General features: G+C 32.7%; 1 protein-coding gene and 2 long non-coding RNA genes across 10 annotated transcripts; 1 reads left to right on the top strand and 2 right to left on the bottom strand.

The window, feature by feature from the left end:
- Window positions 1-439: 439 nt before the first annotated feature.
- On the bottom strand, window positions 440-1508 carry LOC131656287 (protein MAINTENANCE OF MERISTEMS-like). The gene is made up of 4 exons (XM_058926031.1): window positions 1464-1508; window positions 1021-1365; window positions 653-864; window positions 440-575 (listed from the first exon to the last, which is right to left on the bottom strand). Exons 1-4 carry the CDS (start codon window positions 1506-1508, stop codon window positions 440-442), a joined length of 738 nt encoding a protein of 245 aa, XP_058782014.1.
- Window positions 1509-7544: 6036 nt separating this feature from the next.
- On the bottom strand, window positions 7545-9481 carry LOC131654752 (uncharacterized). The gene is made up of 3 exons (XR_009299563.1): window positions 9048-9481; window positions 8860-8944; window positions 7545-8735 (listed from the first exon to the last, which is right to left on the bottom strand). It is a non-coding gene; the product is annotated as an uncharacterized LOC131654752 (long non-coding RNA).
- Window positions 9482-9671: 190 nt separating this feature from the next.
- LOC131660054 (uncharacterized) lies at window positions 9672-13243 on the top strand. Of its 8 annotated transcripts, none has more exons than XR_009300685.1 (4): window positions 9678-10726; window positions 10987-11997; window positions 12202-12248; window positions 12658-13243. It is a non-coding gene; the product is annotated as an uncharacterized LOC131660054 (long non-coding RNA). The 8 variants fall into 8 exon arrangements; XR_009300683.1 differs by having other exon boundaries at window positions 12444-13242; XR_009300686.1 differs by lacking the exon at window positions 12202-12248 and having other exon boundaries at window positions 12658-13242.
- Window positions 13244-14805: the final 1562 nt, after the last annotated feature.

Here is a 14805-nt window from a genome sequence, read left to right as displayed (position 1 = left end):
TGTTGAGGAAGAGAAGACATAATGACGCGGGTCTGCCAATACGATTCTTGCGACAAATATATTAATGGAATATTTCTAAGCCATTGCATATATTCATCGGTGTGTTGTAAAGTAGTACTCACATCACCAGTCATTGGTAATTTTTTTCTTTCTTTCCACTCGTTGTTCTCAGCAATGTTCAAATCAATATAAGCAACATCATTTATATCGTTCTTTGTTATTTCGTGGTGTTCTTGAAGACATCTTGAGGGTTGAGGGATGTTTTGATTAAACCCAAATTGAAGTCTAACTCTGTCAGCGTGATGCATTTCCACCAGATAAGAACAAATAATATAGGTAGTTGCACTCCACGCCCGAGCTTCTCGTCGAACACAACGTGGATAATATGTGTAAGGCCTCCACAAAAACTGCAAGACCTAAATAAATATAAGAGTCGTATTCACGTAGATGAAAGATCTAATATACGGCTTGGTAAAAAACTTACATCTCCAACGACCATGTGATCCAATACGAAACGATATCCAGCTAGATAAGCATTCGGAGATGCCAAATACTCCATACCTCGTTGTGCAAATCTTGTATATTTAAAAAGTGTAATTAGAAATATGCGTTAATTTAGTGGTAAAATAAATATATGGAATAAAGAATTTACCTAACGGCGTATGGATAAGATGGAGCAATTTCACTCTTTGGAGCAAGTCGTGGAATGCGATAGTAGGTCCACGCAGCGAGAAGGAGTGAGCAGCCTGCAACACTCTTGACTCCTTTTCGACATGTTTTGCACATCTCCGTGTAAAGGTAACACAAACACACAGACCCCCAACTATATTGGCCGCATTTATCAAGATCTTTGACATATTGGAACTAAGAAGAATGCAACAAATTATGAGATTTGTCAGGAAATAAAACTGCAATCATGCTTAAAATATATAATTTTGCATGCAAAATATTTTGCTCCTCGGTTGGTTGAGTAATTTTTTCCATGTCATCCAGCTCGTCGTGGATCCATATCAATTTTACCGTACCCTTCACCCTATCAAGTCCATTATAAGGTTCTATGCCTAAAGCATCGACACACGCATAATCAGGTCCTTCGGTTTCACCTCGTACAACCCTCCCATCTATACGGAGGCCAAACAACATATGTACATCCTCTAGTGTTATTGTACATTCGCCGGTTGGTAAATGAAACGTATGTGTCTCGGGCCTCCATCTTTCAAGCATAGCAACGAGTTTGGAATCAACACTTCTAAAGTTGATTTGGGCGACACGTCCAAAACCGACTCGTTCCAAGTGAGGCTTAATAAACTCACTTGGCTCCCTGTCGAATAGATGCGTATGTAGTCTAAACCTTTTAGAATCATCCTATACAAAACAAAACACAAAAATATATCATTTTGTTAGTATACAAAAATAATAAAATAAATCAAAGTTGTATAAAAAATACTAGTAACGAAACTTACGTATGCAGCCACATTCGCCCTTGTTCCTCTGTGTGTTTCTCCCATAGTAAGCAAAGTAGACATGATGTGTGATTGTGAAACTAGTAAACAAATTGTGTGTTTCAGATGAATGTGCAACTCTTAAATTTGGAAGATGTGATGATTTTGGAGTGACAATGAGAGGTTGAATTTATAGTCAAAGTGGATGCATTGTATAGACCAATGGGTTAACAAGTGTAGTGCATGCAAAGAAGATGCAATCTATTATCCAACTTTCTTAATGACTCATGCATGCTACAAGTCTATGGATGGGATGTTACACTGGTTGAAGTGACAATTGCATGCATGCAACAAAAAACGAGTTGCCTTGTGGTTCGGCCAGCCCTTGGACGCACCTATACAGGTTCGGCCAGCCCTTGGACGCGTCATGTTTTGGTCAATGTATTATTTGGTCAACATGGACATGAATGGACAAAGAGGTTGACATCAGGCCAAACTTTTACAAACAAGTGTATCAAGGGGATGACTGAAGAAGTCAACGTAGCAAGCAGTCATAATGTTTATCAGTTCGACCGGGAGAGATTCTATTTTATGGTGGCCGAAAGAATAAACCGCAATGATGGTCGACCAACTGGTACTTACGGTGTTGATCTACGAAAAAGAACATGTGATTACGGAAAATTTCAAGCGTTTCATTTGCCTTGCTCACATGTGATTGCAGCATGTGAAAGTATACGCCAAGACTACACCATTCACATACCCGACGTGTTCAAGATTCAGCATGTTTTTAAAGTCTACCAACAAAGCTTCCAGATCCTCCCACATCAAGACAATTGGCCGCAATATAGAGGAGCTACTCTTTGTCATGACGAAACTATGCGTAGGAAAAAAAGAGGTCGCCCAAATAGTACTCGGATTAGAACCGAAATGGACGACTTGGAAAAGGAAAAGAGAATGTGTGGGATATGCCGTGAAGTAAGCCATATCCGAAGTAAATGTCCAAATGTAGCAGGCCCGTCCAATAGGCCTTAATGTTTACTTCAACTAGCTTTATGAATGTAATATAATGCCTTTTTAATTGAGTTTGCATTTCGATTATAAATAGCAACCCACATTAAACATAACTAAAACAACATTTCACATTACTAAAACAACATTCAATGACAACGAAATAAAGACAGCCACAAATAAAACAACCACACAAGAAACAATTAAAACAACCTCACAAGAAACAAATAAAACATATTCTAAGAGATTATAACCATCAACACAATATCATGTGGTCCTAGCATCATCATAAGGACACCAGCGTCATTTTTCACGGCTCTCCAAGAACGAGTTACTACTCCATTTGGGCCTTTCTCCGTGACCGGCCTTTCAATTTTCCTTATCTTTTCACCCTCGAGAATGTTTCCGTCTAACCAGCCGATCAAGTGCCTCTATAGATGCTCGAATGTTTGCGTGTTCCAGAGTTTGATCTTCAACAGAGGCTTTGTTGTTGAAAAAAATAATGTTGCATCTCTCTTCATAGGTGGAAACGTTGGAAGAAGTTCAGAAGACATCTCCAATAGTAACACTAAGCCTTCAATTGTAACTGGTGTGACTGCAAATGAACAATACAATCTTACTTATAGGCAAAAAAATAATAAAATATATGCGCTCGACATCTATTGGCCGAACCTACCCATGCTCGTCCAACCCATGCCTTACTCGTATTTTTAATTATTAAAATTCATTTTTTTTAATTTTTTAATATATTTTAATCATTAAATATAATAAAAAACAATTATTATAATTAAAAAAACATTTAAAACAAAAAAAAAACGAAAAAAAAGACCCAGTTAAGGGTCGGCCAACCCCTGGCCGAACCCCAACTGGGGAAAAAAATTGCATGCATGCGTCCAAGCCCTGGCCGAACTGGTGATAAAAATGTGGCATTTTGGTGTTTTTGTTTCAATTGATGGCATTGTGGTATTATATTTTCATAATAGTGATACTGTGGTAAAAAAATCCCAACTTGACAACTTTGTGGTAAGTATGGTCATGTTGTGCTTGATTGTCGGCACAAGTATGATGAGTAATTTGTTTTTGTGGCAAGCACACAAGATGTTTGTGAAAATGCTCAACCAATGACATGCAAATAAAGAATAAGGCATTTGATTCCTACTAGTTTCAATACTCCAACTACAGTGATGGCCACAACAAATTCACATGCCTACACTAAGGAGTATTTCATGTCATGTGACTTTGAATCTCATACATGGTTCTTAATTCCTGGTGCTTCTCACCATCTTACTTGCTTTGATTTTCTTTTACAACATACGTTTGGCAATCTAGGGAAGGATAGAGTAAAAATAGGTAATGTCCAAAGTATTAGACTAGGTCAATTGGTCTTCATGCTTTAGTTCATAATCTACACCAAACACTAAACTAATACTCGGAAAAATTCTTCATGTTTCTGAGATAACTATAAACTTGTTGTATGTTTCAAAGTTTGCTAAAGGCAATGTTATCACTTTTTAGTATTTTGTCAACAAATATGTTATAAAATCTCATATTTCTAATCAAGATGTTCTTAAAGGATTTCTTGATGCTAATGGCTTGTATTGCTTTCCTCGTATCCCGTTGGCACATTCAAATACATACAATATAGTTTCCCTTACTTCCAATTATTGTACACCTAACTATAAGTCTTTTTCCTCGTATTCCAATAATTGGTCATAGTGCAATGACTCGCATGTCCACACCTATGAATTGATACATACCTATGCAGTTGAAACATTCAAAGTTTTGGTTCCTCCATGATTGAAAATACCAGTTTGGTCCCTATAGATTCTAATGATATTTCTCTCTCAAACGAGGCTTCCACTGGTGTGTCACTTTCATTTGAAACTTTATGTCCTGCTAGCTCTAATAAACCAATTGTTCTAGCTCTAATATGCCTACTAGTTAGATGCATGAGGTATCTCTCAATGAACCTTTACTAGATGAATTATTTCCCAACATATTAATTTTAGGTTCACCAAACTTGCTTGACCCACTAATGCTAATCCCATGCTCACTAGAGCAAATAAAAGTCATTTCAAACCTAAATCCTTTATGGCTATTACTGAGCCTGTTTTAGTCAAGGAAGCATTGTCTATTCCTTGTGGCTTCAAGCAATGAAATATGAATACAAGGCCTTGATGAAGAACAATACATGGACAATTACCACTCTATGTGGTCACAGGAAAGTTGTAGTTTGCCAATGGGTGTTAAAAGTGAAAGAAAATACTGACGGAACTGGGAACAAGTACAAAGTTTATTTGGTGGCTAAAGGGCGTCATTAACAATTTGGTTTTAACTTTAATGGGACCTTTTGTCTTATAGTTATTCCCTAAAAAAATAAGAGTAATTCTTACACTTTCGATTACATATAATGGGAGCTACAACAAGTTGACATTACCAATTTCTTCCTCAATGGCACTCTGGAAAAAGAATTTTACATGGTACAACCTTCTGGCTTCATCAACTCTGAAAAAACTATTGTATGTAAACTTTCAAAGCATTCTCTGGCCTCAAAAAAGCCCCAAGACAATGTTATAAAAAACTTCACCGAGATTAATAACCACACTCACCTAAAGGTGAAAGACTCACCCAAACAAATGAGAGATACACCATATATTCACCCAAACTTTAAGGTGATATGTGTATGGGTCCTCTCACTTATAAAGTGCTCAACCTTCACTTTTCTAAGCAATGTGGGACTTAGAACTCACACTTATTTCTCCACACAACTCACACCTGTTTCTCAACATGAAGTCACCCATCTTGCTTAAGGGTCTATCTTGTTTTCTCAATCCAAGTACATTAAGAATATTGAACGTGCTAATATGAAAAATGCCAACAAAGCTAACATACAAATGCTTAGTAGTCTCAAAATCAGCAAATATGGTCCTGATTTCTTCCTAGATCCTCATCAACACATGTTCGTTGGGGCGTTGCTGCAATATGTTACTTTTACTTGACCTGTCATTGTTTTCGGTGTTAACAAGGCATGTTAGTTCATGACCTCGCCTTTAACTACAAATTGGACAATTGCTAAACGAATCTTGAGATATCTAAGTAGCACAATCAATTATAGTCTCATTTTGCTTCATTCCAATCCTTTTCATAAATTCTCACTTCGAGCATATAGTGATAGTGATTGGGCTGGTGGTGTTGATGATAGAATATCCTATATACTATAGTCAACCTTTGCAATCAGTTAGTTTTTGATTCAAATGAGAATGAAGATGAATTAGAGAATCATCAAAGTATTCACAAAAGCTCTTTAACACCTTTATATACATAACAATATGTTAATTTGTAGGTGACTATAATTGAAAATGTGGATCGGAAAATGTTTGGACTTCTTGCATTAGTTTGGGTTTCATTCATTGCTACAGATTGCTCTTTTATCAATTGTAGTTAATTCATAATAACAATTTATAACATGAAATTCATCTAAGATCAATAATATCTTATGTTTACAGCAAAACACACCTACATTGGAGAAAACAATACACATTTAAATTGGAATTGGAATGTATGTAATTAAGAGAAATATTATTCCATCAATTCAAATGATATATGACTTAGACTTTTTTAGTGTTGATCACTTTTATTGACATAAGAAAAACTTCATGAAGTGACACATGACATATTAGTTACATCCAGGAAAAAAACATGAATAAATATTGCTCTAAATGATCAAAGATTTAAAATCTTGATTATTCTGCATTCTAATCTTTTCACTTTAAAATGATTGAAGAATCGATTCATTCTCACTGTCAAAATAATTTGTTGTTAATTATTAGGTGGACTATCATTCATTTATACTTATTTGTAATGTTGAAAATGCCATTAAAATATATCATGAAGTGAGATGAGACAGGAGATTAAAACAAGAAATTATACAAAAATATTGCTCATAATGTACATTTAAGTACAATTCAATTATACAAAGAATCAATAAACCCGTGCGGGCGCGTTTGGATATTAAAACTGTACCAAAAACTATTAATCAACTATCTATCTACGCTTGGTGGATACTACTAATCTCCCTAATATACCCTTGCTAATCAACTATCTATCTAAGATTGATGGTTACTACTGATCTCTCTAATATACCCTTGCTAACAAATTAATTTACACTAACAAATGCCTTAAATGGTAAGTGACTAAATAAACTATATTGACTAATCATAACATTTATTTTTGCAAAGTGGCATCCATAGAAGTCCCTCTTCACAACTAACACTATTATCCATGAGAGCTTGGTGTTACCCGAACAAACTTGACTTTTCCATTTCAAATCAACTAGTAACAAACCCGTGCATTCGCACGGGTTCTGGTACAGAACGCGCATTTGACGCAGATATACATTTAAATTAAGAAACATAATTTTGTAAAAAAAAATAAAATAATAATAAACATTAATTTGTGTATAAAAAAACAGGAACAAATCAGAAAGTACTGGAATTAGAGAAATAAATCATATTAATTAAAATTGACATAAGAAAATATTAGAAAATAATATTGGTATGATTTACTGAGCAATTTATTTTTATAATTAGTATAATTGGTTTTTATAAAATTTATTAGAACAAAAATAGGTTAGGAATATGGGCCTGAATTAGAAGAAAGAAACAATACATGCATAAATTTGGGCTCAAATAAACAAATTAGAGCTGGTTGATTCATAACATGAAGAATGATCCAAAAAAATCAGTTTAATGTTGTATTTATTAAATTTTGGACTATAGTTAAAAATATAAAGAAAATGAAAAGTCAGTAATACACCTGACATAAGTTTATTACCCGTGCGTTCACACGGTACTGGTGTGTTACTCGTTCATTAAAAAAAATGTACAAAAATGTAATAACTCATGCGTACGCACAAATTTCGGTACGATTACTCGTGCGTTCACAACGATTTTTGGCTTGATTAATCGTGCGTTCACACGGTATTGTTGTGTTACCCGTGTGTTCACACAGATTTTGGTCTGATTACCCGTACACTCACATGGTACTGGTGTGTAACATGTGCGTCCGCACGGGTACTGGTGTGGTACGCGCACTTATGTTTTAAAAATTTAAATAAAAAAATAAAATTATTTTTTCAAAATTTATTATATTTAAAAAATATATATTTTTAAAATCAAAATAAAATTGTTTTATATCAATATTATATATTTCGATTTTTCATATATTATCAAGAAATGTCAAAAAGTAATTAGATACATTATATTTTTGATGGTCTAAGTTATAACAACATATTATTATATCAAGAAATTCATATTACTTCCACAACATTTGGTCATATTATAGAATATGTGATTGCAAACTATGACTTGTTTTCATCTCTCTTCTCAACTAATCATAAATAATTCATAAATTATAGAATGTGATTGCAAGATATGGGCTTGTTTTCATCTCTCTTCTCAACTAATCATAAATAATTCATAAATTATAGAATGTGATTGCAAGCTATGGGCTTGTTTTCATCTCTCTTCTCAACTATTCATAAATAATTTATAAATTCAATTTCATATGTTATTTCAATTTGTTTGTTATACACATATATCAATACAGGTCTCATTCATTCACATTTTCTTTATTCATTATTGAATTCAAATCAAATGTAAGATCTAAACTGAAGATTCATACAAAGACACTCTAAACTTTTGAACCAAAAAATATTAGAAAATCTGTGCAGTCTAATAAGCTATATTTGGGAATTAGAAAGCACAATAATTAATAGAAAGTATCCTAAGTAGGAACCTATTTCAATTGCATAAAGTGAAAAATATTTTGAGTTTATTCCATTATAGAGAATTAGAAATTACTTGATTTTTTATTCCCATAAGATCATCATTGTTTGATATTTTAAGTAAGAACAACACTATATTTTATGCAACAAATTGTGCCTATGGATAAGCACCATAAAACTACTCATTTGTTTGACAGCAAGAGATGCCCATTATATTCTACATTGTGGCTGCAACATAGTAGCTTTCAAGTTGCAATCTGTAAAATCTAAAAACTTATTTATGCCAACATAAAAACTGATAGCTGTAACAAATATACAGTTCAAGTGAGCTCTACAATGCACCTTATATAATCTTTGTATAGTAGGCAACAAAAATGAGAAAAGAACATAAACAAATCACAGAAACAAATATCTACTGATGTCAAATTTGGTCACATCACTTGTTCCTCTAAACTTGATTGCTGCAATATCATATGCTTCTGCAGCCTCCTCTTGTGTGCCTATAGAATTGAATTTGTAATATCATCTATCTGAGACGTTCGGTGACGGATCCAGATATTTTACGTATTTAAAAAAGTCGTAACAAACGGGTTCAAATTAGCAAGGGAGGATAAGAGAACTTACTAAATGTACCAAGATACAAGTCTTTGTTTCCAACAACCCTTCTGATTAGAGGCTGCCACCTTCCAAGTTTATGGTGTCTGAAAAACTGAGACAAGAAGAAAAAGATAAACACTGCTCAATAATTGTTCATCTATTCATTCAAAAAAAGCTGAATTTAATTACAGCAAGAAAATCACTTTCGGCCATACCTTGTCACACCTCTATACACAGAAGCAGCTCTTGAAAATCCACTGCTCTTCCTGTCCACTGCTCTTCCTTCTTCATTTGAATCTCCACCCGTTATTGCATCTTAAGTTATTTATAATAGTAGAACAGTACATTAAAACAAAGTTAAGAAAAGAAAGAACAAAGAAGCGGAAGATGAAGATGAAGAATAAAAGGTCAGAGAGAAAGAGAGAAAGAAAAAAAGGACGGGAGAGAAAGAGAAAATAATTATGTTGTTTGAAATTTGAATTAAAGTATAAGAGAAAGAGACATAGTTCCAACAGAGCAGAAAACTGCAAATTATCAAGAAAGCAGGCTTTTGTCAGCAAAAATTAGGGTTCCAAAAACAACTTGGGCAAGAGAAGAGAAAGGGTTGTTTAGATTATCGTGTAGAGATGAAAAGAAGTTTTGGAAAGAGGAAAAGGTAATAATAACAAATATTTTGAGACGTGTGAGTTGTTGTTGTGGGCCACCACACATTTTGATTATGGTTTTAATAAACCACCAAAAGACATTATTTGCCCCAAATATATTATTTTAGACTAAGTTAATCAAAGGGTATTTTAGTGAATACCAGAACAGTAAATTTTCTTATATTATAGATACTCTACTTGTGTATCATATGCTTTTCAATTTATATCTTTACAAAAACATTTCCCTCACTTTTCTCTTTCTTCCTCCTCCTCTATACGAAACCCTGGCAGTTTCCTTCTCTCTCCACTTTCAGAGCAACATCTCCCCACTAACACCGAATCCTTCATTCCCTCTTTCATTTCGCCACATTCACCTTGCAGAAAGAGAGATAGACCATGGATCTCCAACCCCTTCTTCCTCCCTGTTTTCTCTCTTCTTTCTCCATAAGTTTTTCCCTCTCTTGATTTTTTTTATCAAAAATTTGAAGATATTTTATATCTTTTGATGTTTTGGTTTTAGAATTTGTTTTCTTCAGTGACACTTTGTATCTTTTAATGTTTGGTTTTAGATTAGTTTTCTTCTTCACATATCTATGGAGTGATTTTTTTTTTGCGTTTTTGGAACAAACAATTTAGGGTTTGCTAAGAAATTATGTTTTTACTATGTAGATCTTAATAATACTGATTTGAAATTAAGTTTCTGCTCTCCGAATCTAAATGTATCACAAATGTGTTTTTTTTTGTGTTTTGATTGGTCTGAAAATATGTATTTTTTATGTTTAAATGGTGGGATTTGAGTAACACAGTATGAGTTTTTTGCCGCTGTTGTTGATTTTGGAGTCTCTTTCTCCAATGATTTTGGTCAAACTTTATGACATTGTTATTTTGATTGTGGACAAACTTTGGATAAACATATTCAGGGGATTGATGATTGAAGAGGTATGATGAAATGTATATAGGTTTTTTTATGTTAAGTTTCTATTAAACTGGATGGATTAAACATATTCAGTTACATTTTAAACATGGCTGTTATAATATGACAACAAATGGACAATTGAAATCATCATCAAATATTCAGCAACAGACCCAGCAACATGGCTGTTATGAACTTATTTTTGGGAACACTTAAAATTGTGGGAGGTTCATGTTGATCTTAGGTGGTTTTCTTTCCAAGCTGCAGGTTTTTCAGCAAATCCCTGGGACACTGTTGGTGAAAGGTTCAGTACAAGATAAGAATAGCTCGTTATCAGGTTTTCTCCAATCTTCTTTTCCCAAATGATTTTCCCACATTATTTTAGTAGCATTTTAGGGAAGAACAAACTCTAGAAATAGGTTCAGAGGAATGTGTTATTACCATGTGTTTGCTGAATTGTCCTTCTTGGCTAAGTGAAATGATTAAGCTTTTGAACATGGATTTCACCTGATTAAAAAAATTTTGGTCTGATTGTTTACTAACCACTCTATTAGAATGAATGAATAAATTATTTGTTTTGTGTTATTCTCTTTGCAGGAGCATTCTCTGATTTTTGTTAAGCTGGAAGAAACATTGGGGAATAAATTTTGTACTAGATCAGTATAAATTTTGAGAAGTTCACAAGTGCTCATTTCTGGGGTCAGGATTTAAAGAAATCAAGTGAAGGTGTTGGTGTAAAAAAAGGAAATAGTAGAAGGCAACAATAAAACACTCATAGCGATTCCGCTCGTGAAAAATTTGATCGATAATGCATGTGCTACTGAAGATGGGTATTCTAAAGTTGCAAATGATTGTTGAGCATGCTCAATTGAATATGTTTGACAGAATAATCAAGTTTGTTGTCGTTATATCCTGTTGAGTACGATGCAGTTCATTTGTTATGGTTGCAAATGATTGTTGAGTCTCCTCGTGCATTCTAACTGTCGGACATTCCATAGAGTTGGTGCATCTCTTTGCCTTTATTCTCAAACCAAAACTTTGACTGTAAATTTCTTTCTTCAAATTTGATCCCAAAGGAGAAGCTTTTGTTCTTTAAGCTTTGAGTATCTACATATCTTAGCTTTGCTTTTCTGCAAAATTAGAAAATCATGCTATGAATTGAATAAACTTCAAATTAAAAAGTAACTATGGTCTGTTCCATTTTCTTAGTTAAGTAACTCTTCAAACATGTACATTGTTGTTCTCTTTCTACATGTCCAACAATATTTTCTTCTTAGATATTGGATCTAATGTGAAGTTGTGAACTCAGTTGATGCAGAGATTTGCATAGTACCTAAAACAAAGGAAGCTTTATTAAGAAACATCAGTGAAATTCATTATGTTAATGTTGCTTTGAACTCAACTGGTGACTACTTAACAAACTGTGATGTGTTTGACAGGATCTCGAGAAGGCTTGTACAAGAGCTCCTCGACTGCGTTTTATCCTTCACGGAACACCGAGACAATGGATTCCCAAGCAGGGAGACTGGATAGGAAAGGAGAAGGATGAAATGTTGCTTCTGCTTAAATCAGAAGTTGTAATTACAAAACATTGCAGTTTTAATTCGGGTAGTTCTTCATTTATCTTCTTCATGAGAACATTTTTAATCACAACCCATTTCTCTTATCCATCACCTAAATCTTTACACTATCAATTAGTCACTATTAGTTAATCACATAGTTTAATCAATAAAAATATTTGATTTTAATCATATGTATCTTAACATATGTGCAAAAGATTAACTGTATGCCAACCTTGGGTCTATGTAACAGCTAGAGTGAAGAATGGTTATCCATCAGTACAACACACTTCATGGATGGTAATCTTGTATTACAATTGTAGTCTTAAACAAAATTTACTTTTCATTTTTGCGGAAAAACTGAATTTACTTGAAGACCTACTTTATTATTCTGACTTTAAGATCTCCAATGAATTAAACTCTAGTTCTGCCCTATAGTGTTGGGTGGTTAAATTACAAATTTATGTCTCTTCATTTTCGTTTCGTTTTTTACAGGTTAATAGCATTTTGCTGGCATGCCCTTTTTTCTTTTTCTCTCAAATTTTCTTAACTTCTTAAATGTGTTCGATTGGTGGTTTGTGTGTTCTGCAAATAGTCGTTGTAGACTAATGGCCTCTACCACTGCCTATGCAACAAACATGTGAAATTGTTTTTCTTCTTGGTAAACTATTTAAGTGAGATCATTCCTTATATGTCTATTTTATTTCAGTGGAATATTCTTGAACCTTCGAGCGTTATCCATGGTATTGACTAAACCCTGAAGAAAATGAGATTCCAATTATAGTCTTGAAGTTAAGTAGATGCTCCTGATTAATAGTAGTTTGTTGTCATTTTCTGTGTAGTTTTTGATATAGAGAGATATGAAACACTGATTAAGGAAGACATGTTTCAACATTTTTTATGAAACCTTTGTACATGAGACTCGTATAATATTATATTTGGAAAGTTACTGCAAGTAGTTTTTCTTACTTTTAAGACCATTTGTAAGTTAGATGTGCATAGTTATTGTGCTATGACAAATTTCTGAACAAAGTCATTATTTCTCAAACATAGGAGATTTATAAATATAACATCACAAATTTTCAATGATGATGTCTAAAATTCATGTATATGTCATGTGAACCTGAAATAAATTTTTGGCTTCATTTACAAGTTCAAAAATATTGATTCCTTAGTGGTCAGAAAATAAATCTTTTAACGTGTATTGCAGACCACATATAAATAATTAATATTTAAAACATTTCAACATTAAATAGGAATACACCTTTCAACTAGGATTTAAATTACTTCAAACATATATTCCTTCCTCCTAGTATACTCAATACATATAAAATGGTAATTTGAATTTAAATCAATTCAGACATAACTTAAAGTAGCCCTTAATTAATTTCAATAATATATTTTAACAACTAAATGCATAGCATAACCATCTACTTAATACAATTAAAAGATTAAATCTGTCCTATAAAATAGGACTTTTTTATTCTAACTTAAAATTAAACAGTAACTCTTTCACTCCATGCCCCCAAGTTATAACTAGTTTTTTGTTATTCAAGTTTTCACTCCAAATAAAATTCTCTCTAAAGAATATTTAATCATACAACTAAAGTGGAAAGTGAGTCTAGCTAAATCTGGCAATACCTAACCTACAATAATACATGTTGATGCTTTTGCGTGATAACAATGAATATCGAAACTGTCCAAAATCTATATACAATATATGAAAACTTTCATTTGAAATAAAATAATTTATAAAATAGTAATACATTTTGTTGTATTTTCGAAAGGAAAGGATAAAATTTGAGAGGGGATGTGTTTTGTAAAAACATACTATTTTATAAATTAGTAAATGGTTTTGTCTGATAGACAAATTTCGAGAAAAAGTCAAGATAGTAAAATTGCAATATCTTGTAAACAGTCAGTATTATTATTCGTTTATATTAATGGTGCAAATGTAACTAGAGATAGAAAATAAATATATTAGGGTTTGTAAACAGTGGTCTAACACAGCTATCACTGGTTGGCACTTGGCAAGAATAAGTAAACCGAAAATGGTGTGGGGGCAATGTCACATGCTATACACCAGATTCCAGTTTTAAAGTGGGTCTTCACATTATATAAAACTTTATATTTTTAGTTATTTATTTTGATACATTATACAGCAATAGAAAAAAATTGTTACGTGAGAATCTGACCAAAGTAATTACGAGAAATTATACAAAATAGTACGATTTTTATTATTTCAAAACTTGATGCAAAGATGAGAAAAAGAAAAAGATTAATTAAAACAAAACTAGTCTATGAAAGGAGTAAATGTGATTTTCTAGTTCATATCTATGCACAATGCCACAATCTGTGTGATCCTTAATAGTCTAATTAGACTTTGACACGTGGTTCCGTTTATTTTAATAATTACTCACGTTTTTTTTTTAAAAACCACCTTCCGGAACATTGTTCTGCAATACCACATTAATTAAACCATTTTGCATGCTATCACTTGTTTCCTCTATATTTAAAGGTAAGAAACTAAAAAAACCCTTCTTTAAAAAAAAAGTTTTATCCCACATATGGGCGGATGCACATATTGTGTTAAGGGGGCTTCGGCCCCCACAAAGACAAAAAATTGTTTGTTATAAATAACTAAATTTTTCCATTTGCCTCATTAAAAATATTTGTTATTTATTTAAATCAATCTTGAATAAAATAAAATAATAATTATTAATTATTATGTTTAATTTGATACACTTATGTAACATTAAATACATACCACAATATAAATTTAAATATAAATTTAAAATTGATTGTCATGATGTGTTGACCGATGAGAAATTTATTTGCATATATATCTAATTATTAA

The sequence above is a fragment of the Vicia villosa genome, linkage group LG3 (assembly GCF_029867415.1).
Source record: "Vicia villosa cultivar HV-30 ecotype Madison, WI linkage group LG3, Vvil1.0, whole genome shotgun sequence".
In the NCBI taxonomy this organism is placed as follows: domain Eukaryota; kingdom Viridiplantae; phylum Streptophyta; class Magnoliopsida; order Fabales; family Fabaceae; genus Vicia; species Vicia villosa.
Note: the sequence above shows the minus strand (reverse complement) of the source record. Positions and strands in the feature narration are given on the sequence as shown.